At 45.8% G+C, this 25,226-nt stretch overlaps 1 protein-coding gene across 2 annotated transcripts; it reads right to left on the reverse strand.

Annotated features, from left to right (window-relative positions):
* Positions 1 to 89: 89 nt before the first annotated feature.
* LOC138203919 (solute carrier family 12 member 6-like) lies at positions 90 to 25,213 on the reverse strand. Of its 2 annotated transcripts, XM_069158935.1 has the most exons (27): positions 24,997 to 25,213; positions 21,469 to 22,377; positions 17,017 to 17,111; positions 16,256 to 16,384; positions 14,102 to 14,239; positions 13,917 to 13,971; positions 11,687 to 11,817; positions 11,290 to 11,516; positions 11,093 to 11,202; positions 10,807 to 10,983; positions 9,732 to 9,896; positions 9,178 to 9,276; positions 8,830 to 8,887; positions 8,530 to 8,704; positions 8,050 to 8,168; positions 7,860 to 7,958; positions 7,653 to 7,772; positions 7,360 to 7,464; positions 6,655 to 6,823; positions 6,373 to 6,568; positions 6,108 to 6,277; positions 5,872 to 6,003; positions 5,456 to 5,563; positions 5,129 to 5,185; positions 3,485 to 3,735; positions 3,216 to 3,349; positions 90 to 2,285 (listed from the first exon to the last, which is right to left on the reverse strand). In XM_069158935.1, the coding sequence occupies exons 2-27, from the start codon at positions 21,692 to 21,694 to the stop codon at positions 2,194 to 2,196; spliced, it is 3,537 nt and encodes a 1,178-aa protein (XP_069015036.1). In that variant the 5' UTR covers positions 21,695 to 22,377; positions 24,997 to 25,213; the 3' UTR covers positions 90 to 2,193. The 2 variants fall into 2 exon arrangements, with proteins under 2 accessions (XP_069015036.1, XP_069015037.1); XM_069158936.1 differs by lacking the exon at positions 5,129 to 5,185.
* Positions 25,214 to 25,226: the final 13 nt, after the last annotated feature.

A 25,226-nucleotide genomic window follows, 5' to 3' on the forward strand; every position in this document is an offset into this window, starting at 1 on the left:
TGAATCCTGCTCATAAATTATATTTAATTGTAGCACCAAACAACAATAAACATTCTTTGGTCATAAACACAAAAGGGTCACAATCTTGGTACGTTTCTTTCAAAAGCTTTATTTATTCTCATATTTTTTCAAGCAAAGTTTTTATGATTCCTTTTTATATTAATGTAATTAAAAAAAGATAAAACTTGGGATCTTTTTTTTTTGTCCTTATGTACAAGCAAGAAAAACAAATGTTTAGGAAATAACAATGGACATAAAATAATCCCTGTACAGTAACACTGTAAAAAAAAAAAGAAAAAAAGAACAAGAACAAAGCTTCAGAGTGGACTTGAGCACCCCGCAGGTCGGAGCTCCTGACTCTCATTCACGCGCACACACACACACACACACACACACACACACACACACACGCGCGCACGTGCACAGGAAGCAGGATGTCGGCGAGTTTGTTTCGGGTGAAGGTGGAGAAGTTTCATCGCACAAGCTCACACTTCGACAGCGCGGCCGATATTCTCTGGAGAGGAGATAGAAAACGGCCCATCTGGTGCCAAATGAACGAACACGCGCACGCGCACACACACACACACACACACACACACACACACACACACGCACGCGCAGAGGAGCGGATCCTCTCCACGGTGGTCCAGTGTGTCAACAAATACCGTCAACGATTCTTAAGAGATCTCAACGGCAACAAACCAAGACTTCTGCCTTCGTGTTGTTTTGTTTACGGGAGTCGCAGCCGACATCAACAAATCCATAAATGCGGTTCATAAAGCCCCCGCCGCCCCTTTTTTTTTTCTTTTTCTTTTTTCCTTTTCTCCTAAAGACCCGGAGGAGCTCACGCCTAAAATATCAGAGAGGATATTTTCACTGTTTTCTAGATAACGATATGTGACACCTGGTTTAAATGATATGTAAAATGTCGGTCATCTGTTTTTCATCACTTTGTGGAGGAGCAGGAGTAGAGAAGCCCATTTCTGCGGCAGGCAATAAAGCAAAAAAAAAAAAAAAAATGGATTCAATGTTAAACTTCAAAATTCATAAATTGTGAAATAAATAGTAGAAAATCCAAATAGATGACATCAAATAATTTTTATTTCATAGTTTGGACTTGTTTGGCAAGAAATTTAAATTTACAAATTTTGACAGCAAAAAAAATTCTCGTCCAGTTGTCCAACGTCTTGGTATTTAGATTTAAAAAATCTTTGACACGAGTCAGCGTTTTAAGTCAAAATTCTTCTATTCCGAGTTGTAACTTCTCGTTGAAGAAATGGGCTTCAATACAGGAGACCAGATTCGGAGAAATAGCGGCAAGAGTTTGAAAAAAATTCACTCCACCTCGAACTTCGCTACGAGTAAAACAAATTGGGAGGTTTTGCCAAATATTCCTGGATATGAAAGGAAATGAGGCCTGAACTGATATAATCGCTAACCGTTTCTTCCTCGTAGCTCCTTCGAACGTTACGTTTTCAAGTAAGGTGGGCGCCACCGGAGAGCCAAACAAAACTCCTCACTTCCCGTGATGCCGTGTTATTTTTGCAGTCTTCGTGTAGAACTGGACTAATGTGTTGGGTCTTCAACGATAGAAAGAAAACAACAACAACAACAACAACAAAAAAAGAACTTTGTCCCGTTCAGACATTCAGGCTGTAACTCCCAAAACTCGCTTCTAAAATACATTCTGCACAAAAAACAACAGAAAAAAAACAACAACAACAAAAAAGCAACCCTGAGTCTCATCAGTGGAACGAGCGCTCGGTTCAGAGATCCACCGGCCAAACGCGCTCGCTCCCGACACAACGCTGGTCCCTTCGACACATCAGAGTTCCTTCGGGTGGATGACTCGCGCACAAACACACACACACACACACACACACACACACACACACACACACACACACACACACACACACACACACGTTTTTTTTTTTTTACTCATTCGTGGAATCGTGTTGGCATTTCTGTAGCGCGACGTTTGTGGAATGGAAACCGTTGTCGTGACATAAGGAGTGTAAAGGTGACGTGTGTGTGTGTGTGTGTGTGGAGGGGGGGGGGGACACACAGAGTGGGGTTTGTTGGCCAATGACAGTCTCTCTTTGCGAGACCACGCCTCCCCCCCCCCCCCCCCCCCACACACCCCACCCATCATCTCCCCTTCGCTCACTTCAGCGTCGACCGGCTGCTCGATCAGGAGTAGATGGTGATGACTTCGCTCCCGCCGCCTCTCACCAGCAGGACGCGCTCCAGTCCTTCCGTCAGGACCTCCAGGAACTCCATATCTGGGCGACGAGTCAACGAACGTTTCACGACTCGGCATGGGGGGGGGGGGGGGGGGGGGGGTGTAGGGGTGGGGGGGGGGTAATATTCACTCACTCGACGCCACCGTCCTCAGGGATCTGTTTTTTTTGTTTGGTTTTTTGGGGATCGGTTTAGTCAGCGAGCGTCTCTGCTCTTGCGTAAGCTGCGTCAACATCACGACGGTCGTCGAACCGCTTTCTTTCATCCTGCCGCGGAGCCAACCTGGACGTTGCTGCGTTTTTACTCAAAACTCAAACCGAGGATTCTCATTCAAAATGAGAGAATTTGAGGTCGTAAATCTGCCGCTGTCACGACGGTAAACCTGCATGTGATGCGAGCGCGGCAGCAGTAAATGAAGGAGGGTTTTAGTGATCGGTCGCATACTTAATAAAGAGCTTTTAACAGCAGGTCAGAAAGCCGATTTCTCCCCGATGTAAATAACGGACTTCATGACGTTTGCGGAAATGTCGAGAGGTCGTGGAAGTTTATTCTTCATTGGATGTTAAACTCATTTATTGTAATTTAATCCTGTGACGTTTGGCACTCAGTCTATGTCTGAGGAAAATGTTGATCTTCCCAACGGCCTCCTCTTTTCCTGCATTACGTTACCTCCCTTTTAGCTCGCTAAATTGTTAGCCTCTGCGGCCTCTAGACGCTGTCCGCTCTGCTGTTGCCTAGCAACATTTTTTTGTTGTTTTTTTTCCCCAACGGCAAGCATACACGACTCCCCGTGTTGTAACCACGAACTCACGACTTCTATTTGAACGCAGAAACTGTCACAAATGTGCTTTTCTGTCTCTAAGTGTTTTCTTGTTTAGTTTTTTTTTTTTTTTTTTTTTTTTTTTTAAGAGATAGTTTGTAAAACGTGCCCACAACAAGCCTGTAAAATACGTCATCCGTGTGAAGGATACAGTTCTCGTCTCCGTCGGCGTTCCTCGGAGGTCCCGGCATGTTGAGCAGGACGAGCCGGGCGTCGTGGGATTTGTTGACGATGACCTCGTTGAGTTTGACGGCGGTGTGCATCCGCCTGACGTTGGAGTGGTCGCTGAAAGGGAAAGACGGGACATGTATAACCAGCCGGCCGACCGACTGCAGTGTGTGTGTGTGTGTGTGTGTGTGTGTGTGTGTGTGTGTGTGTGTGTGTGTGTGAGAGAGATTATCAGTGGTGACATCCACTCACGGCCTGATGCTCAGCATGTCTCTGAACCCCTCCGGCGTGGAGCAGCCCGAGTGCGCCGCTCGGTACTGCGAGGTCTTCTCTTTGGTCCAGGTCATCTGAACGCGTCGGTGGTGCTCGGCGCTGCCGCCGCCTCCGCCGCCGCTGACGCTGCTCACCGGCCGGTCTCGCTCCCCGCCGTCGGTGTCGTCGTCGTCGTCGGAGCCGATGCTCGTGAGGCGCAGCATGGAGTTACGGTCTTTCACCAGCTGAGCCTGTTTCGTACAACAACAAAAAAAAAACCACAAACACGCTCTTTCTCATCTCATCCCCACTTGGAGCTTTTTTTTTTTCCAACTCATGCGATGCTTCTCTTTCTCTCTCTCTCTCTCTCTCTCTTCCCCACCTCCTGACTCTCATCTGTCTCTCTGTACCTGTCTGTCTCTGTCTCCCGTGGAGGGGTTTGACGTGTGGACTCCGGTACTCCTGTACCTGGGTCTCCCCCAGGATACACCTACAAACACAAGGTCACCTAACTGGCTAACAACAGGAGCACGGGCTGCAGCTACGCCAGCAGAGACACGGGAGGGGGGAACTACCGGGACGCGACGAGCGTTGGTGTCGAGTCGGCGAAAAGGACCAGCGAGACCTGAGTCAAAAGGCGTCTTGAGACCCAGAGATGAGGAGTCAAAGAGGAGGAAAATAAAGATGTATGAAGAATGAAGCGCTGTTTAAAGTCAGCTTATGAAGCACATTTGACTCAGGTCAGCAGATATTATGGTTTAATTGGACAAATATCTTATTGAATCCTTCAGATAAAGAATGGAAATTTTCACATGAACACTTATTTGCAATCTGGTTAATCAAAAGACTACATCGAAGTGTAGCAAACACCAGATTTGACCTCATTGGCGTCAGCAAATTTGGCTCTTTTTACCCGACCCCTTCACTGGAGAGGTCAAAGGTCGGGGTCGACGAGGGACATTTCACCCCATTCACTACCGATTAAGAAAAATCGAATCATCCGGAAACGTCCAGCCTCTTTTTCTGAAGGGTTCTTGCTGCTCTCGTGGAAGTTCAGAGGTGTTCAGAGAACCTCTTCGCTTTAACAGAGCGCCGTCCCGCTACGTCCGCTAGACTGCTCTACTTCAGACGGCTGCCGCTTCGCCACGGCGAGTCAACTTACATCGTCAAAACTCCAGCGTACCCTCTGAGGAGGCCGGGGACAGAAGGAAGACGATATGAACTTTAATGATGAAGCTGAACGGGACTTGGTGTCCCAGTTGGTATGAAATAAAAGCATCGTCAGTACCTCCTTTCTTTCGGGGTCCAGTTCTACGTGGGCGGAAAGCACCCGGGCTGGATCTATCATGGAGCTCGAAAATATCTTGCGCTACGGTTCCGACTTCTATTTTAAAATAAAGTCCTTCCTCTCTAGCATCTGATTTTATGAGGAAAACATGGAGGACAATAATAATTTTCATTTTTTTCTAAATTTAATTTCAGACCACAATTATTCTTAAGATTTCCACGAGGGAGAAGATCATCTCTTCTAAATCATTTTAAAAGGAGAAGAACTTTCTTTCTTTTAACGGTCTCAACAACATCCTCCACAACCAACAGTTTTTCAGTTTAAAACTCACAGCTGGCCGTAACCACTGATCTCACCTGAGACCTTGTAGCTCCACCTGCCTCTGGCCTACTGCTGCTGCTACCAGGGTTTCCCTGACAAAAATGATGCACGACATTCACAAACAAATAACATACGTGTGTTATGGCTAATTTGGCATACAGTTTACGGTCATGCGACTAACGACACCACTGAGAGGGCATTTAATCAAATTTGTGATCCTCTGCTAGGACCGACAAAGATCGAGCAGAAAATTGGAGGTTGTTGAAAAGTTCTGGTGGTTTTATCTTGACTGTCCAGATAAATTTACACCCTGTTGATTTCCTCCCCCCCCCCATAAAATGATCAATACGACCCGAACCTACCTCTTTTTCCCGATCTGATTTAGACAGTCGCATCTGTCTGAGCATCTGAGAGCGCTGCTCCATCATCAGCGTCCTCTCGTAGGTGTACGCACTGATATCACTGTCATGCTGAGGACAAGAGAAGACAGGCGTATTCAGACAAACTGTTACGGAGAGATTAGTTTGATTATTTACCACTTAACCCGTATTGACCCTGATATATTATAAACATTGTTTAAACAGACTTCTAATTCGATTCTCGTCGAGATCTCAAAGACGTACGCATCTAAAATTGTGCATCTACACTTTTTTCATTTCCGCGAGACAGTCTTGGGTTCAGATAATCCTCTCGACCTTAAAGCTAAACAAAGGAGGAAAACTGGATGTTACAGGGTTCGTGTAAAGGTCCCAGATCAACCACCAAATTGTGAGCGTACCATCTCAACAACTTCCACCTCAGCTTGAATGCGTAGATGATAGAGGAAGGTCGCCAGATCCTTCTTCATCTGTATTGAATTGTCCTCCATCTGGGCCACTGTGAAGATTCTCATCCCGCACTTACGCCACACCTGAGGAGAGAAGACAGCGACCAGATGCAGCAGTGAGGCGGACCGGAAGCTGAAAGACCGATTACAGATGTGAATAAAAATAAAAATCGACGTCATTTTCCCACCTTGTGTTGACGAAGGAGGAAAGGCAGCAGCATCAGCATCCCCCCGTCATGGACGATCCACCAGACGTCGATGTAGCCCTCGGCGCAGGGCTCGCTGTTGCTGGGGAACAGGGAGATGTTTTTGGGCACCAGCAGGGCCAAGTGGGCCGCAGTGGTCACCCGCACTGTGTCTGGAAGGAAGAGAGGGGGCGCCGTTGGTCCGCCGACTCGGAAAAACAATGACATCACGAAAGAGAAAATTATTTTCCGTCCTCTTCTGACTCACTGATGAATGTCTTCCAGGACTGTGGGTCCTCGCTCTGTCTCCAGGCGTGCGGCCAGCCCATCACCACCGTGTTGGGCTTCATCCCTCCCAGGCCGCTGGACTGGATCATGTGGCTGATGCCGTCGCGAGGCTTCTGCGCCACGATGCACTGACAGAAGCCCTTCACGCGCTCCTTATCCATCAGGTGCTTCAGAGTCTGAGGAGGAGGAAGCACAAGGTTAAGCCGACGGAGGAGCTTTTCCTTCACGACTGCAGTTGCTCTCCGAGGTTAAACGCTCCCACCTGCTCAGCGGCGAAAGCCTCGCCGAAGCTCTGCAGGAAGTTGCCGGAGACGACGGTGCCAACTATGGTCAGGCCCTTTCCCGCCTTGAGCTGGCTGGCGAACGTCAGCAGGCGGGGAGACTTGACGTGGGCGTCTTCGTCCAGTTTTAGTAACACCAACAGCTGCGGCCTGGAGGAAGAACAGAGAGGAAGACAAGTAAGAGTGTGTGTGTGTGTGTGTGTGTGTGTTGGTGGACGTGGATTCTCCACAAATATCAGTAACAGCAGACCTTTCGTTCTAGATTCTCAGAGGAAATTACTGCATACATACTTTTATCAGCTCTATCAGAACATTAAAAGCGAGCCAATCGGCGCATTTGTCATTTGATCTTGTCCATCTGTGACCGTACCGATGCCGTTCCACTGGGAATGCCCCCTTTTTAAAAGCAACATGGAGAAGTCGCCCTTAAAGTGCTCGGTTACGGATTTTGAGATGTGATGGAAGTCTCTGAAAAAGCTGTCAATTTATACTTAATTGTTCTGTAAACCAAAAATAATCTGTAGTCATTATAGCCTTCACTTACACAGTGACGTCAAATCTTACACGCATTAAAAACCGAATTTTCGTTCCCCCATCAAAACACACTTTAAAGATACTTTTAAGTGACCGGATTCATGGATCGTTCGTGGGTGCAAAAGGGGTGTTTTTGCGCTGCAGTTCAGTACCTCCAGTTTTTGGTGTGGGGTGGTCCCTCTTCTAGCCTCAGGAGGGCATAACGGGCAGCACTGAGTGACAGGCCGCGGATCCCATCCCCCCACTCCTTCTCTGCTCTGAAACACACACATGGATGCACAGAATATGTGACGATCTTTTGTGAAACGTACTGTTTTAACTCCCCTGACAGATGATGATTCATACTGGAAATAAAACACACACACACACACACAGCACTCTTGACCATGCCGTACATGTACAATCATGTGAGGGGAGGGGGAAATACATCTCCATGGCAACATACCCGTGATACTCAATGTATTTGTAGATCATGCCGGCAATCACCATGGCAACGATTGCGTAGTACCAAGAGGATATGAACATGAGTGCCAGGCAGATAGTCATCCCCAAAAATGACAAGGTCCTGGAAAGACGAGCAGCGGAGGGACACATCAGTGTGTGCGTGTGTTTATATCTGCGTGTGAACGTTTGCGTGTGTGTTTGATAGTACCAGTGGTAGTAGGAAAAGCGAGGCCTCCAGTTGGGCGTCCTCAGTAGGGTCTGGAGGGCGCAGGCCAGGTTCACAAACAGGTAACACATCAGGAAGAACCTGGACGGAGACAGAGGAGGAAAAACTGAGGTGCCTGAAGGAGGACACACACACACACACACACACACACACGCACACGCACACGTCTTACATTGTCAGGATGGGAGCCACCAGGTCCAGGGAGGCGATGAGAATCCCCAGCTCGGCTATGAAGGCGGTCAGCAGCAGGGCCCAGGTGGGTTCCCCGTTAGCTTTCCCATGACCAAACACCTGACAGTAACACAGATGGGGGCGGGGCAGGGTGCGGGGGGAGGGGGGGTTTCGACAAAACAGTTCAAATGCATGAAGTAAATCATACCGCCATATCAAGATGGGTTTAAGAACAATACTCGGTGAGATTAGGAAGAATTTAGCTGCAGCATCCTGAATAAATGGATCATAATCTGATTAAAAGGAAAACATACACATTATGTTAAATGGGTTGATTTTGCCTTCCCCTGCAATTCTTTTTTCTTACACCTGACCTACTTATTGGTAAGCATGACACGTCCACAGTGTGTATGACATCACAGTGTGATTGGCTGCCCAAACCGTTTGTATATAAGGCTTTAGTGCCATTAGCAGCTCTAACCCGGAGGAAGGGGATGATGTTGTCCTTGGCGATGGCCTGCAGGAGTCGGGGCGCGCCGGTCAGCGACTGCAGGCCGGCGCCACACGTTGAGAAGAAGGAGCCGATCACGATGACCCAGGGAGACGGCCAGGCCAGAGTCCCCACCACCAGGTTGCCTCTAACCGAATCTCCGAACCTTCAGAGGCAACGATATACGGAGTATTGAATACTTTTAGAGTATGACATTTTGTATTCATTCCAATGAAACCACAAAATAATCAGAATTTCCCCTCGCACAAAACAACACACGTATATACTGACTTGTCTCTGAGGACCACCCCGTCGATGCAGGCGCCAAACAACACAACAGCGCTCAGGTCTGGATGGACAGCACTCAGGAAAATAACACTTAAATCAACTATAAAATAAGCAAAAAGGCTTTCCTAATAATCAAGAGTAAATGTAGCTGAAAATCTCCTAATTATCTTAAAATATTAAGATCTAAAGATTATTTCATTCAATTTTTGGGCTAAAAACGTATTGAGGAGGCTAATAATTGTTCAACAGGTACGACTGAACTCAAATTCTCTGTGTTGTACCGTCTTAAATCGTTTTGTTTTTTTTATTCAGAGTGATTGGAAATGATATCACAATATCATAAAAGGATACAGACGAAGGAGGTGGTGAGGATGGCGAGGATGGTTCCAATGGGGATGGAGCGCTGAGCGTCTTTTAAATCCCCCGACCGATTGGAACCAGCCATGATTCCTGAGGAAGAGAGGACAAGGTTATTAACATCAAAATTACTGGCGTAACTTATTCTTATTCTATTATGCTTTGTGTTTAAAATACCAACTTCAAAGAGATCAAGAAACCCTTGATGTTGGAGTGAATAACATACAAGCTTTATGAAGTGTGTTAAGCAAAGAAAGTATTAAAAATATTGTGCGAAACGTGAAGGAGAATTAATGAGTTTTGAACCGTTTCAAGTTCAAATCGGAAAATGAAACCAAAGTGCACAAAATGAGTTTCATTTTATTGTTCTGAGAGTAAAAAGAAATCTGAGAAGGGACATCCACATGAGCAAGAGTCAATACGGTTCTTTTCTGATCTGTAATGCATTTGTTTTTTACAACTCAACTGCGACGACACTGTTTCTCAGTTTAGCCTTTAACACGGCTGCTTTTAAGCATTGGAGGAAGAGCCAGAAGAGAAGTGTGTACCTGTGACGGAGGGGAAGAAGATGCCCACCAGCAGAGTGAAGGACGTGGTGATGTCAGCAAACACGTACGGCTGGTGCGTGGACACCGGGTGGGCGACGTGAGCGGAGCTGAGGGAGCGTTTCTCCAACACGTCCCCTTTGCTGAGGTAGAAGCTCCACAGGTTGTCTGGGAGGAGGGGAGTCAGCAAAGTGCTCGTTAGTGAGATTACGTGTTTATCCATTAGCGGTATCCACTGGGGGCAAAGGGGGGGGCGGGAGGGCGGCTGGGGTGGCACATCCCAGCTGACACTGGGTGAGAAGTCGCCAGCGAGTCGCATTGGCAGACACATTCACACCCGTGTTCGCACGGAGAGGCGATTTAGAGCTGCCGAATAACCTTTAAACCTGCAGGAGGCAGCGGCGAGAGGAAACGTGCAGCCGGATGAGCAGGTTTGAACAAGGAACCAAAAGCATATTTATATCTTCTACTTAAAATCATTTTATCCACACCTTTTTTTGCAAAACAGCAGAGTAAGAAATCCTGGACTTATAAAGAAAAAACACTAAAACCAAATTGCCTCTTTAATCTGAGCAGTAATTAAATGATGAACATTTTTGCATAAAACTGAAAACTTAATCTCATCATAAATTTGCACACAAAAAAAAATGACCACAGATGTCACACTGAGCTCTTAAACTGAATTAGATCTCTACCGAATGAAAACGAGTCTGAATTTAAGCCCCCTGTATCATACACATAAAGTGAAACCGTGTTGAAATCTAAGTATGAGGAAATCTCTTGTACGAGAGGTGGACTTCCTGCATTAGTAAGCTCTCCAGTAAAAGCATCAGCATCGTTGTTTCCAGCTCTCTCTGCTTGTCACAAGTGTTTTAACTTAAATGCAAAGAAAATGTGAAAATCAACAAACAATTATTGGATCTTCGACTCAGTTCCGGATACAAATAAGGAACAGTTTGCAAAATTGTGGCACTCTTATATCTGCACGCTAAATATGACGTTACAGCGATCAGCCAACCGATTTATAAAACACACATACACACACAAACAGACACTCACGCACACGCACACACACTACCTGATATGATCCCACTGGCCAGACCAGGGAGCCCTTTAATCTCTGAGAAGTTGTTTGAGTTGAAGTAGTCGTCACAGGAGGCGTTGGGCTCTTGGCCCTGGCAGAAATGCTTCCAGAGATACGTGGTCTTCTCCACCGCGGCTGGAGCGGCCGACGGGTTAGAGGATGTGCCGTTTCCTGCCGGGAGGACAACGGAATGTCACGAAAACTGAACTCGGACGACTGGCGTGACGGGGAAACGCCTCCGAATCCTCACGAGTAGGAAATGTAAACCCACTGTAATTACCTGTGCCGTTGAATCCCGCCGACGGATCCGTGACCTGCAGGAAGGTTTTCCTACACTGGTTGTCGGCGACATCGTGACCGTTGATAGTCCTGTTTCCCAGCATGCACACGCTGCGGACGAAAACCCATCAGTCAGTCAAATCCACGAGAGTTCCCGGGACTTTAGTCGGCGCCGCATTTTTGGACGTCGACACTTACGGAAAGTGCGGCTCCTTGAAGGCGGAGACGAACGCTCCGATGTAGATGGAAATGATGGAGACGATGACGCAGGCCAGGAAGATGGAGGCCAGTTTGTTCACGTACTTAACGCCCACAAACACCAGCAGGGACATCAGGAAAAGGCAGATGGAGCCGTAGATCCGCATGTTGTTCAACATGGCCGCACCTTCGCCTTCAAATATGGCTGCCTTGGGCGCAATGTACATCTGGTGGAGGGATGGAGGGAGAAGGAAGGAGAAGACAACATTAAAGCAATAAATTCAATCATCTAACTGAATGAAACTTCCATTTATAGCATCATGATTACATCTTCACCGTCTCTGGTTTCATTAGAGCTTAAAAAAAAAGAAAGAAAAAGAAAACACAGATTACTCACTAGAAGGATCTCGATGGCTCCCAGGATGTACATGGCTCCAGCGAAGGTGGTGCCCAAGTAGAAACACAGGCCCACTGCCCCCCCGAACTCCGGACCAAGGGAGCGGCTGATCATGAAGTAGGAGCCTCCCGCTGGAGGGGAGGAGGAGGAAAAAGGAGGGAGAGGAGAGAGAGAGAGAGAGAGAGAGAGAGAGAAGGAGAGAGAGTGGCAGGTTGTACATAAAGGTTGGAAGAAATGCAGAAAGGACAGAGCGGGACAGAGAAAGAGGTGGATGGTAGAAGAAATAAAAGATTTAAAAAGAAGAGGGCAGATGGAGAAAGACAAGAGAGAAAGGGGGGGCGGGGGGTGGATGGTTAGTAACATTATGACGTTGGGAGGTAAAGGGAGAGAAAAAAAGAGGACAGCTGATGAGAAAAGTCATCCTATGCTTGTAGAAGTAAAGCATAATGTTCTACGTGACACATTGGAGAAAGAAGACAGAGCAGATTCTTGGTCAAATATTATCTGCAAATAACACGCCGACTGTTTTTTTTTTTTTTTGTCACTTGAATTGCTGGATTATCGTGAGTTTACTGCACACAAAGTAAACTCCTGCTTGTTGAAGCTCAGTATCAACAGGGCTTCAACACTTTGCTAAAACGTAAAACTGCTATGCAGGCACAGTGGTAACATTTTTGACCTTCTTTTGCTAATAAAAAAAAAAAAAAAAAAAAAGGGTTTGGTGGAATATTTGTCATTATTATTATTATTTTTTTTTTTCATGAAATCACTTTTATTTATGTAGCCCCATATCACAGATTTGCCTCGAAGGGCTATCGAACCCAAACATCATGCGTCACCCTCTTTCCTTGGATCCTCAATTTGGATAAATGAACTTGCGGCATATCGTACAGCTGCGCTGATTTCATCAACGTACGTCGGCACTCTATTCGCTATTCCTTTAAGGTTATAGTGAGCGGGGTCGGCGAGTAGAACGATAACATGTTAACTCCCAATCCGGCCAGCTAAGCTTGCATTTGGTTGATTGCGTTTCTCCGGTCGGGGGAAACATCTATCCGTGTGTCAGGATGGTTCAGAAGTCTGGAATCAGACTGTCAAAACTTTTTTTTTTTTTTAAATGCTAAGAAACTCAGGTACTGTTTTGATGCACGTACTAAAAAATTCATATAAAACCCAGCCTGCATCGTGCTGAATTTCTGGTGCCAACAGCGTTCCCCGCAAAACAACTGGTGCTCCGAGTGAGCTGAAATAACAGTCGGCCCGATTTCGCTGATACAATTTGAACCAGTTATAAAACAGAGTACATGGTGGGGGCGGGGGTTGGGGGGGGGGGGGGCGTGGGGGTTGGGGAATCGTACAGTAAGAGCAGCTGCAAATTCTCTTCTAGCTACAAGCTCAGAAATCAGTGTTTGGTTTCCAAAATGCAACCATTTACATCACAAAACTGACAACAAAAATATGAATGGGATACTGTATTTGCACATATTTAATAGGCAAAGTGAATGAATGCTCCCAAAAAAAAAAAACGTTTTTTTCGGCCTTTCAGTAACCCTCAGGGCGGCCGCTGCCGAGTGATCTTCAGTCCCGAGCTGCATTTGTGAAACCAAACACTGCGTCGCACCTTTTACGTTAACCACTGTACACGACGTACGTACAGCATTAACTACCACCTGAGACGAGATGGTGAGAAAGCGTGAGAGCTCGAAAGCTGTTCAGGCGAGAAAAAGATAGCATGGAGTGAAATGCCGGACGCCAAACGGGACATGTTAGACATGAATTCTCTATGTTACCGAGGGTTTTCATTCTATGTTCGATTATCAGAATGTCACATGCTAGTAGAGGGGAGAGGAAAAAAAAAAAAAAAAAAAAAAATCACACTACTTTGACATTTGGGATTTTGGTCTAGAGGCATTTTGGTGAAAGATAAGGTCGATGGCAGATAAATATTCTGGGTTTTTAATGCATGTGTAGACAAGAGAGGGAGAGGCAGACAGAGGGAGAGACGGGACAAACAGAAATAACACCAATTAGAAAAACGTGCATGTTTGTTCATCGGTGGCGCCGCAGCCGGAAGCCGAGAAGGAAACCTGAGGGAAGACAACCTGGGAAAATTCAACCGGACGTCTACGGAGGTCAAACCTGGCTGGGTGAACTCAAAACCAGTCAAAAGTGCTGAAGTCAGTGGAACCAAAAGACAAAACACGAAGAGGGAAGACGGAGAGGTGAATACCTGGTACGACTCCGTTGGTAGCGATCGCACTCATGGATATGGCAGTTAACATCGTCTGCGGAGGAAGAGGAAGAGGAGGAGGAGGAGGAAGGTCACACAAAACGCAACGTTACAGAGAGTTGATGTTGTCCCCCCCCCCCCTCTCGTCTCCTCCGCGTCCGTCTGCCGACACGGAAAACACTCACGCAGCAGCAGCAGATGAAGACGATGCAGAGGGCGTGCAGCACCCCGCCGCTTCCCACCACCCACGTCAACCGCAGGAACAGGATGACCCCGAAGATGTTCTGCAGGCAAGGCAGGTAGACGCCCATGAACGTCCCCATCTGAGGCGAGCCGACGGCACGTGGAGGGAACAGAGACAAAAAAACAAACAAACAAAAAAACACGAATAGTTTATTATCAGTAAAACAAACAAACAAACAAACAAACAAACAAAAAAGCCCAAACGTGGCACAATTCTTTCTCCATTTGGAAATTCGCTTTTTTTTTTAAAAAAAAATAATTATTTCTGTTTTTAACTTCAAGAGACAAAGCACGTGTGCGTTCCTTCGTGTCTAACGTCACCACACACGACTCTTCAGTGACATCACGCGCAAAATGGGGACGTTATTATTTCCTATTTACGTATATAAACGTGAATGTTATTTTTCCCATACGACTGGAAATTTTTTTTTTTTTTTAACTATTTATTTAATTACTTTTGGCAAAGTATTCAAATAATTTCTCATTTCATTTAGCGGACTATTTTAACTGTTCATAAAGGCTCCGAAGCTGACAATTTTACGCGTTTTGCCATCGTAGCATTATTTATACATGCCTTTAAGCTTACTATTTACATTATTTTAGCTCGATTTCACAGATTCATAACATGCAGTACATCTTGTTTAAGTCTTCAAAATGACTCAAGTCAACAAGAAAAGTTTGAAAAGCTGCTAGAAATCTTGGATTGATTGTGCGTCCTCATTTAGAACAGATTTGACATAATCCAAAACGAGCTACTCCTCGATTCAATGTTCATTTGTCCAAATGTATTTATTTTACATGTATTATTGACACAGTTTGTTTCATTTTTGTTCCAAATAAAAATCAAATAAAAAAAACTAAAAAAAAAACTGATTCAGGTCAGTGGGACATGTATTGTGCCGTCAGTCTGTTGTAGCTGCTAGTTACCAGTATATTTACTCGAGATCAGAACGCCACCCATTTGTCTGCTTTCTAATATTTCCAGGTGGCCCCATGAAAATCCTTCCCCCCCGCGCCTCCCTGATGCACCCGACTTGTGTTCCTGCTCATGCTGAACACACTGTGGAGCCTGAAAGTGAAGATTAAATTTTTTGGGGGTTTAACTCTCCCGGCCATCTGCTGGCCAAAGCGTCGGGCAAACGTGCGATCGGAGCAGAAGTGGCGAGTTACTCTTGAAGCGCCGCGGCGGACGGTCTTATCTGCACCAGCCGACGGCCTTATCAGCGATGGCTGGCGGCGCAGCATCGGGGCCACATCCCGGTGTACTTTCAGTTCGAGTCGCGAGAGCGGAAGAAGATATCGTTCGTTTTACGTCAGGGAGTCAACAGCTGATGATAAACGGAGGGATGATGAGCAAAAAAAGTGGACATTTTTCTCTTGTCTCCTTCTTTTTCATTCCTTTACACTACGTCATTTACCACAACAGAGCCACTTCGGGACTTTTTCTTATTGTGATCATTTCAACTTCGCACTCGTTACGCCACCATAATCATCATCTTGGTTGTGACTGCTGCAGTAAAAGAACAACGTTCAGCAAGACAAAGTACATTTGGGATCATCGACTATGTTTACCTGAATATTTTTTTTCATCCCGAGATCTCAAAAAAGACTTTGTTTTTATGTGATCGCTACAAGTGTACTCCGAGCTGCATGTCTCTGCTCTGCGCTTGTCATCTCCACCAACAGTTCTTCTCTTCTGTCTCTATGCTGTCCTTTTCTCTCTATGCTCTCCTCTCACTCCAACCGGTCGAGGCAGATGTTCCGCCCACCTCTGAGCCTGGTTCTATCGAAGGTTTCTTCCTGTTCAGAGGGAGTTTTTCTTCCCTCTGTTGGAGGTTTTTCTCCCTTAAAGAGGAGGTTTTTTTTCCCTCCTAGCTTATGTGGGAATTGTTGAATTGTTGGGTTTCTCTGTATAATATTGTAACGTCTTGCTGTAAGGACTTAGATGTGTTAAGTGCCATGAAATAACCTGTGTTGTGATTTGGCGCTATATAAATAAAGTTGAAATGAATTGAATTGTTTGTTGTGCGTTTTCACTGCTTTTTAAAATGTTATTACAAGTAAAAAAGGTAACTTCAGCACACAGTCTTGTTCACCTTGCCGGCTTTCTTCTTCTCGCCGATGCTCTCGGCCTCCTCGTGCTCTTTGGCCCCCTGCGTCAGGTTGGTGTAGTTGGCCAGGCGGTTGAGGAGAGACGACACCTTCGGCCGAGTGTCCATCTCCTCCTGTCGGTTTGAAGGAGAAGGGAGGGCAAAAAAAAATAAAAAATAAAACAGAGGGAGGAGACGGGGATAAGGGAGGGAGACATGGCAGAAAATAGATGTAAAATGAAGGCGGGAAGGAAAAGGTGGGGAATGAGACAGTCGGAGGATAAACAGAGGAGGAGAGAGGAGGAAGGATGGAAAGAGAAGGACAGAGAAATCACAAGGAGGCAGCGAAGGAATAAAAAAAAAAAATAAAAAAAAGAGTAAGTGCGAAAGATGGACGAAAGAAGATATGAGAAACAGAGAAAGGCAAAAGACGAGCTGTAAAAGAACAGGAAATTGAGGAGACATAGAGGCTTTATAAAGAACTCAAAATAGAAAATGGGAGTGAGAAGACAGAGCTGTTTCCAGGGAGCCATGCAATCTATAAAAACTGAAATTGTCTGCAGCCACCAGCCAAATGCTGGTTATTTCTGGCTCCGGTTGAGGAGACAATTTGGCAAATAAACAGACATTTTCATTTTAAACCCCGTACCGTCTGATAGAAGTATAAAAGATAATCAGTAAAGCAGCAACTATTGCCTCAAGAAAAAGAGTTTTGCGCCTTTAATACAACGTAAAGTGTGCAGATTATTAACGGTTAAACCTCAAACCTCGAATAAGGCCAAGTTTCTGTCGTAGAAGTCATCGTCATCCGCGCCGTGCGTGTTGTTGATGTACACGCTGGAGATTTTGGAGTTTCCTTCACCTGGACAGAAAAAAAAAAAGAAAAGAAAAGAAAAGATCATCAACGAGAAAGAAAAAGCGCCGCAGAATAAAACCATCTTTAATGAGCTTCTTTTTTTTTTTTTTTTTTTTTTCTTAAATCACGGCCTGATGGGCTCGAGTGTCTCTCGCAGACACACACGCAGAGTTTGATGCAACAGCCACCGCGTCGCCGGTTCAGTTCCGCCTCAGTCAGCACGGACCGCTGCGTCGGCAGCAACCTGAGTCAGCAACACCGCTTCCCTCCGTGCTGCGCACGGCCGCACGCTAACGGCAGCAGACGGCCGCACGCAGCGTTACACTTCACAGAAGGACACTCGAGGCCGAGGTCAGACGAGAAAAAAAAAAGAGGAAGAATGACGAGTCTCGGTCGAACGACACACCAGCACTTTGTGTGAAGAGCGAAGATATTACCGTTTCTTGCCGTCCTCCCTTTCTTTCCAGTCTCTTTCCAGTTTGATCTGACTGTCAAATGTAATGATGCAGCAGAAGTTATTTTCATTATTATTTCATGTTTTTTTTGTTTTTTTTATGTAGCAGGTCACCACATGATTAAAGACATGAGAGACACATCATTAAATATACATGGTCTCGGTGTTGCTTCAGTGTTCCCCGACCGTTGTCTTGGGAGGGAAAGAAACTAAATACGACTGATGTTATGTCCAGTAATTAGTATTTATTTACTTAGTTCCCGTGCGCACGTTTCATTTCAGCTCGGCGTGACAGTCGCTCGTGCTTTTTTTTCTGTCACTGACAGTCGCGTTAATTAGCGCGTTTCTCTGCTCCGCTGCGTTTCGTGACGAGCCATCCCGCCCTCCCGAGGCCGTCCGCCGACAGGAAGCACTTTGCTTTCGCCGCTTTGACTTCTATTAAACGAGCAGAATCGCGCCAAATCGGAGGGTTCGAATTCACTTTGATTTAATTCAATCAGGTAAAACAAAAAAGAAAAAGACTCGGGAACTTCCGCTTTGAACTACGGCCACGAACAAACGCTTTAAAGTCCAGACAGAAAGCTGTATGACACAGAAGCTGGCGAATCCCAAAGTGCATCAGCAACTTTTACTATCTTACCAGCAAACTCCGTTTTTAGAACAGAACGTCAGCTGCTTCCATGCTGAGAAAAAAATAAGTGGCAGCATTTGGCGGGTGGGTGGTCGCTTCCCATCCTGTTCACAGTCCGACATTTGGACAAAGATAGTGAGCGTGAAACTGACTCGACACCAGAAAAAAAATATATATATATACTTGCCGCTTAATATTCAGTGGCTGCGGTATGCAGGCATGCTGGGAAACAATTAACTAACAACGTAATCAGGTCGTTTGTTATTTATAAAAATAAAAGTTGGATTGGCTGATCATTCAGTGCATCGCTACTGTAAAACACTTACAGTATATATAGATGCTGTTTTAATGCTTTAAACTTGTTGTTGCAGTATTCTTGGCCTACAAAACACACACGCACACACACACACACACACACACACACACACACACACACACACACACACACACACACACACACGAGGTTCACATAACTAGTATCTGCTCAGCCTGGCTGACTCGACTGCTCCATCTGACTCTGAGGTCACAGCAGAGCGTATTTGCTATTTACTGAAGTGCCGTTCAATGGAAATTTGATATTTGTTGAATTAGTTTCCTCCAAGAAACATTTGAAGACATACCTCACATACCCTTACAAATGTTTGATTATTTTGTTTTCATCGTTTTTGACATTTTAAAGATAATTGAGAAAATAGCTGGCAGAATAATTGATGGTGAAAATATTGTAGTTAACACCTCCTGTCTTGAGTCGGTCTTACGGTTCTTTTCCGAGCATTAATGAAACCCCTAAAAACTCCCCTCTGTTCATCAAAATTACATATTCAGACGTTTTTTTCCGAGAAAAAAAATAGATCCTTAATGCCTCTAAGTTTCTCGGATGTAACTCCACATCTTTTGTACCTTGTTAAGTAAAGGTTCGCTAAATAGGAAAAAGCTATCTCTTCCTCTGTGATAGACTGTGGATGCCTTGCAATACACTGGACAGAGGATGAAGCAGATCAGGTCAGTTGGTTCACCTCTCAAAATGGGTCGGATGGGTGCAGGTTTAAAAAAAAAAAAACAACAACAACAACAACAACAAAAACACTAACACACTCATCACTCTTGGGTTTTGGAAGTTTACATCCCATTAGCTGCTGCGTTGCTCCGTGTTCAATCTTGCAGCTAAACGAATAGTGCAGTGATTCAACTGAAAAAAATTTGATTTCTCAACTGAATACTCAAATTGACTTTTAAGGGGCGGAACTACCTGATGCAGGCCTCCTGAATCTGTTAGTTTGGCTGCAGTTCCAAGTTCTGTAAAACACCATTCAATATCCCGATATCTGATGAATTAAGCTCACAAATCTCGATATTGGTATCATCCCGAAAAACTCTACTCTCAGAATCACCCGCTTGCCGTCTCCTCGTTGCCTCAGCTGTTGAACCACAGCATTCGCACCCAGATCGGCACGAGAGAACGCAGCTGTGTGTTCCTGTGTGTGTTTGTTCTGCAAGAGTAGACCTCCAGCCGAGATTGCCACACCTGAGCGGTACGAGGCCTCTTTGTGCAACCAGTGGAGCAGAACGTTCCCGGCGCCAGATGCATCGGTCTGAGGATTGTACGCACGTCCACTTCACAGGAACTAACTTTTATTGGTGTCAAAAACAATGGATCACAGAGCATTTGACCTTTTCTGAAATTAACTCCCCGCTCCTCCCGCCTCCTTTCCTCTTCATCGCCTTTCAGGACTTTGACTCATTCACTTCAACACCATTTTTCTTGTCAGCATGCTGGGTTTTCTATTTCAGCTGAGACGACCGCTCTGCTATTTCGGCCTCTTTTTCTTTTTTTCTCTCAGAGTGGGCGAGACGCAGGAAGATGGACGGGCTGTGCTGAAAAGGCAGCATAAACAACCACTGCATCTCAACAGCCTGATCGAAACTCAATCGGATTAACTGGCTCCATTTCTATTTATGGCAGCTTATTAAAGAACGCGGGGCATCCTTACTACTATGCAACTGCTTAAGTGGATCAGCGGAGCTAATACAGTTACATCTCTCCACAGTTATTCCCCCACCACCACCACCCCCCCCCCCCCCCACCCGCCCCCACCTTGTTGAGCCTGAGTCAGCAAAGCTATTCTGAAACAATTTTGGAAAGTGAATTATTGCCCTCGATGTGACAAGTCACATTAGTCAGAAGGAAACTGTTTACTTTCCCACCGTGTTATCGTCTGGATTCCCACAGTCAGGTCGGACGCCGCTTGTAGCTTGTACATGTGGACCTGTTGAGTCGGCGTGAAAAGGTTTGTGTTGTCAGCTTCCGTTAAGTAAGGAAGTGAATCACCATATCTATTCTGTAGGTGGGCCGATAAGAGCAGTGGGGGGGGGGGGGGGGGGGGGGGGGGGGGGTCCTCTTATTGTTCTCAGTGCCGGCTAACCGCAGCCACGACAAAGTTCAACTGTTGCTCCGCAGTCAAGCTTCCACGCAGAAAACAAACGAGAGCTTGATGACCCCGAGAGCTGTACAAAAACTATTTCACTTTTTTTTTTTCTTCCCAACGTGCGCGAGGATGAATCTAAAAACAGCACTTCTCTTTTTATTACTTCCCATGAAAGGAACATTTTCTGTTCTAGTTCTGTACACGCTATGCCACAGAAACTATACTTATAATGTATGAAATACAATTTATATATTATAATCATTACACTAAAGCTTATCATAATCCTAATTATGTCAAAACGTGGTGCACATTCATTCGAAGTATTTTTGTCCTGTATAAATTAATTTCACTGCTGTAATACAGTTTCTGTAGTGACTTCATCGCAGTGCATTATCTAGTTCTGGGCATTAACCCAAAAATGATTCATATAAATCTGACGGCAAAAGGAACTCCTTTTAAATGTTTTGGGTGTCCTGCCTACTGGACATCAAAACATTTAAAACCGATCTAACAATGTACTCTGCATGCGGATATTTTCCTGTGTCATCACCTTTCCTCCATGGACTTTGATGTAATCCGAGTAGCTACGTGCCAAACAAAACGCAGTCAATCTGTAAAATGACTTTTAAAATGTTTAAGCCTTCATGAAGACATGACATATGTTTTTTTTTGTCAGTCCGTGTGTCACGATAGAGGACAGTCATGTCTCAGACGTATGGATCAAACAGTCTGTAGTGATACAAATCGTGGGATTAGACACGACAAAGCAACAGACCAGGTGAGTGATCTACGAGCCAGGAGCTCTCCGTTCATCCACCACAACACACGTAAATGTGATTTATGTTACCTCACCTTGCTCTATGCTGCTGTGCTCCGGCGTGTCAGCTCCTCCTCCTCCTGCCGTCGTCGTCGTCACACCTCCCGACGCCTCGCTGAGCGGGTCACTTCGATTGACACTCTCCCTGGAGCCGAAGCGCACGCGGGCGCCGGAGCGCGAGCTGATGTCGGGCGACGTGTCGGACAGCCCCGGGAGGTCCTCGGCCTTGGTGGGCGTCACGGTGAAGCGCACGGATGCCATGGCAACTCGCTTGGAAAAAAGTTACGAGTGGGAGGGGAGGGGTACTGTGTGGGATGGAGGAGAGAAGAGGGACGGGGAGGGGGGGGGGGGGGGCAGGGGGGAGGGGGAGGGGGGGGGGAGTCACGGACTGGCTGGCAGAGCTGTGCTGACCTGAGCTGACCTGAGCGGAGCCGAGCTAGGCTATCTCCCAGCTGAGGTGACGGTCGCCTCTACAGTTTGATCTTTCGCTGCAGGAATTCTCCATTGAAGCTAACTGGTCGTCTTCCACCAGGCATGTGAAGGAAAAGAGACAACAGGCCTCTTTCTGTGCCTACGAGCGACAGGAATCTTTCCGATTCTGGTTGGAAGTTAGCTGTTTTGTGAGTAACAGCCAGCACAGGATGAACACTTCTTTTATAACCAAATTTGGAATGGGGTAGTAAACCAGTTTCAACTATCTACTAGAGATAGTACGCATACACAAAGAGCTAAGGACATCTCTTCTTGTCATTTCAAGCTAAATCTTCAAACTGCTCCGAGATTATTCCCGCAGTTCGTGCAGTCTCTTTTCTTCTCAGACTACGTCTCACTCACAAACTCCTCTTTCTCATGTAAACGTAACTCAAATTTGCCTGACAAGCAGCTTGGAGATGATAATAATAATAATAATAATAATAATAATAATAAAAGAAGAAGTCTTTATGCTGTTATCATCCATCAGTGGTCACAGCCAGGGCAGAGCATGCCAGCCACGGTGGGAGAGGAAGGTCATGGGTGCAGTAAGCGGGCAGGGAGAGGATGGGAGGGGCATGATCGAGATAAACAGAAAAATAAAAAGGAAATTTTATTTATATACCAAAAACAGGCCTCCAAGTTTGTGAACAAGAAGTAGGGTTAAATGTACTGTGAAATAGAAAACAGTAAAAGCGGCACATATGTTAAAATTGATATCTAGAACATATAGTGTTGCGTTTCTGATTTCCTCATGTTATGTATAAGATCCGAGTAGTAGCATGTCACATTTAATGCCAAGCCACAGTTTCTCTGCACAGAATTCATACACAGAAGAAAGCTGAAAAAGCAGCACTGTAGCTCCAGTTTTAGTCTAAAAGGTTTGTTGTTTCGCCCTGTGGTGCTAAAATAAACGTGCTTTTCTGCATTATAAAATGTCTACAAAAAAAAAAAAGGCTTTACTCACTAAATATAAGAATGTATTCTTGCGTGTCCAAATATTAATTCCCACGTACTTTTTAGATAAAATTACATAAGCAATACTTCTCAGCCAAACTATATCTGGAGTATCATCCTTTCACAACATGACAGCTCTGTAAAATGAAGGCGGCGTAAAACAATAACCAGTCCGAGCCTCCGTGTCGTCTCGTGTGCCTCCCAAGTGCAAAGTCAAGTCTCCAATTTACTCCCTCATCTCGGAAGGAAAGTGACAAGACAGGTGGATATAGCTGAACTGTGGTTGTAGCTCGGTTCATAATTTAATTATTAAAGTAGAGCGGTTCCAACCGGTTGTGCCAGTAGCTACCGGCTTTCTCTGCTTGTCGAGGCACGGCACTTTTTTTTTTTTTTCTTTTTTTTTGGTCTTACAACGCTGCCTGCCTCTCAGTCTCTTGTCAGTCCACATTCAGAGGTGGACGGGGAGGGACGGGGGTTGCGCAGAGATAAAAGAGAGCGACAGCACTCGTCTTTCACGTTCAACTGGAAAAGCATCTCCCTGGGAAGAGGGCATGAGGTTGATCTTCCGCAAACTTGCAGCTACATTTCACTGACTCAGTGGGAATGTTCAGAGCCGTGTTTTGACAATGCGCGCTGGAAAACATCCGCCAGATGAGCATCCATCCATGCAAACGCATTCACACCAACAGGTAAATAGGTCGCCACATCTGAAACCTCCCGGCCGGGACCTTCTCCCATTAAACTCGGTTCCACAATAAACTGCACCAATCACACAAATATATCTTGGTTTAGTTCGTTTACAACAATATGTTCTCAATGCATTTATGACACCAAGCCAGAGGGTGTTTCCTTTTTTTTCTCTTTTTTTTTAAACGGCGGATAGGCTACTCGTGTGTGATTACAGCAGACTTGGTGACTGTAAAACCTCAACCCCTCTTTTGGTCTGAGCAACAGCAGCATGACAGGATGCGGGACATTTTGTTCTCCTTTCTCACAACTCAGATTTTTTTGTTGTTGTTTTGCCTTTTAAGCTGTTTTGAGTCTGCATGTCAGGGGACCGTGGTCCATCTCAGTTGCACATACAATGCTGTGTCATTTATAATTTCCTTTTGATACACTGCATGGCACAGAATCAATGATAATGGCTTATCCTAATTTACAGAAACTGGTCAAGCGCCACAAATACACCCCCCCCCCCCTCCATGACTGTCAGATCAATATCATGAGGGAAAAAAATGACACCTGGGCCCCCCCCCCCCCCCCATCCTCCGATCTCCATGTTGTTTTAAACACCATCTTTCATTGGGTTTAAAGGCGGTGTTGCTGATGTCTGCAGTGTAACTGTCCAACCGTGTTGTGTGTTTTTAACATGGCTGTAATGTCACCTATAATACCAACGTCTCAGCACAGAGACAATAAAAAGGTACACACACACACACACAGCCATCTTAATCTGGTGAGATTAAAAACCCCTCCAATTAGTCCATCTCTTAGTTTACAACCGCCACTCAGTTGCCATTCTAAGCCAATTAAGCTCGCCATAATAATTCTGGCTCAGACCGGTCAGTGAACGCCTCCCCGGTGTTATTACAGAGGTGGCGTTGTCGTAAAACGAAGAGCAGATGTTGTTTCAAACCGGAACCCCAGAAAAACACGTTTTTTTTTTTGTTTTTTTTTAAATGACAAAAGGAATCTTGTGCGTGTCCGAGCGGAGCGGAGCGGAGCTCTCAATCCGAGCGGCGCTCCGCTCCGCGGGGATGAACCGAACGGGAGTGATTAGCCCGATACGGTCCCAACTTTTCCGTTTTACATTTTTAAATTTTTTTTTTTTTTTTTTTTTTTTTTTTTTTACCGTCACTGTAGCGAACAGCAGCACGCCCCGGCGCTAAAAGCCATCACTTCGGGCACCCGGGTGGAGGAGGCGAGGCGAGGGAGAGGGAGAGGGAGAGGTGGGGGTCGCGTCGGGTGAGGTGGTCGCTCCACTCGGTGCGGCTAGCCGAAGCTAACGCTAGCCAGCGGCTAGCCGCACCGCCGATAAACTGTCAACTCCCGTTTGGACCCTCTGAAAAGCTTTCCTCGCTGACAAGCGACGAACGCCGACCGAAAATGTCAACCGCTCGCATGAAAAGGCGTACCTGGCTCGAGTTTCCCCCTCGAAAGGACGCTTCCACCGCGCGGCTGTTTCCACTTACATCTGGGAAGACTTGGCTCCTCTCCCAGCTTTTCTCGGCACTTTTTTTTTTTTTTTTTTTTTTTGTCCAAACGACCCGACACACACAAAAAAAAAACGCGCGCGTGCGTCCGTCAAGTCCTGTTTGTCTTGCCGTTGTTCCAACAGCTGACGCATGCGCAGTGACGGAGGTGC

The sequence above is a fragment of the Embiotoca jacksoni genome, unplaced genomic scaffold (assembly GCF_022577435.1).
Source record: "Embiotoca jacksoni isolate LCO1_2020_lvr unplaced genomic scaffold, fEmbJac1.0.p SCAF_24, whole genome shotgun sequence".
Classification (NCBI taxonomy): domain Eukaryota; kingdom Metazoa; phylum Chordata; class Actinopteri; family Embiotocidae; genus Embiotoca; species Embiotoca jacksoni.

Bases quoted from the DNA above. Each gene is read 5' to 3' on its own strand.
- LOC138203919 (XM_069158935.1), bottom strand. From the start codon at position 21,694: ATGGCATCCGTGCGCTTCACCGTGACGCCCACCAAGGCCGAGGACCTC. The intron at 9,277-9,731 runs GTACACACTTCT...TCTCTTCCTCAG, and splicing joins CTTCTTCCCCTCCGTCACAG to GAATCATGGCTGGTTCCAAT. The intron at 7,773-7,859 runs GTACTATCAAAC...TCGTCTTTCCAG, and splicing joins CGCTTTTCCTACTACCACTG to GACCTTGTCATTTTTGGGGA.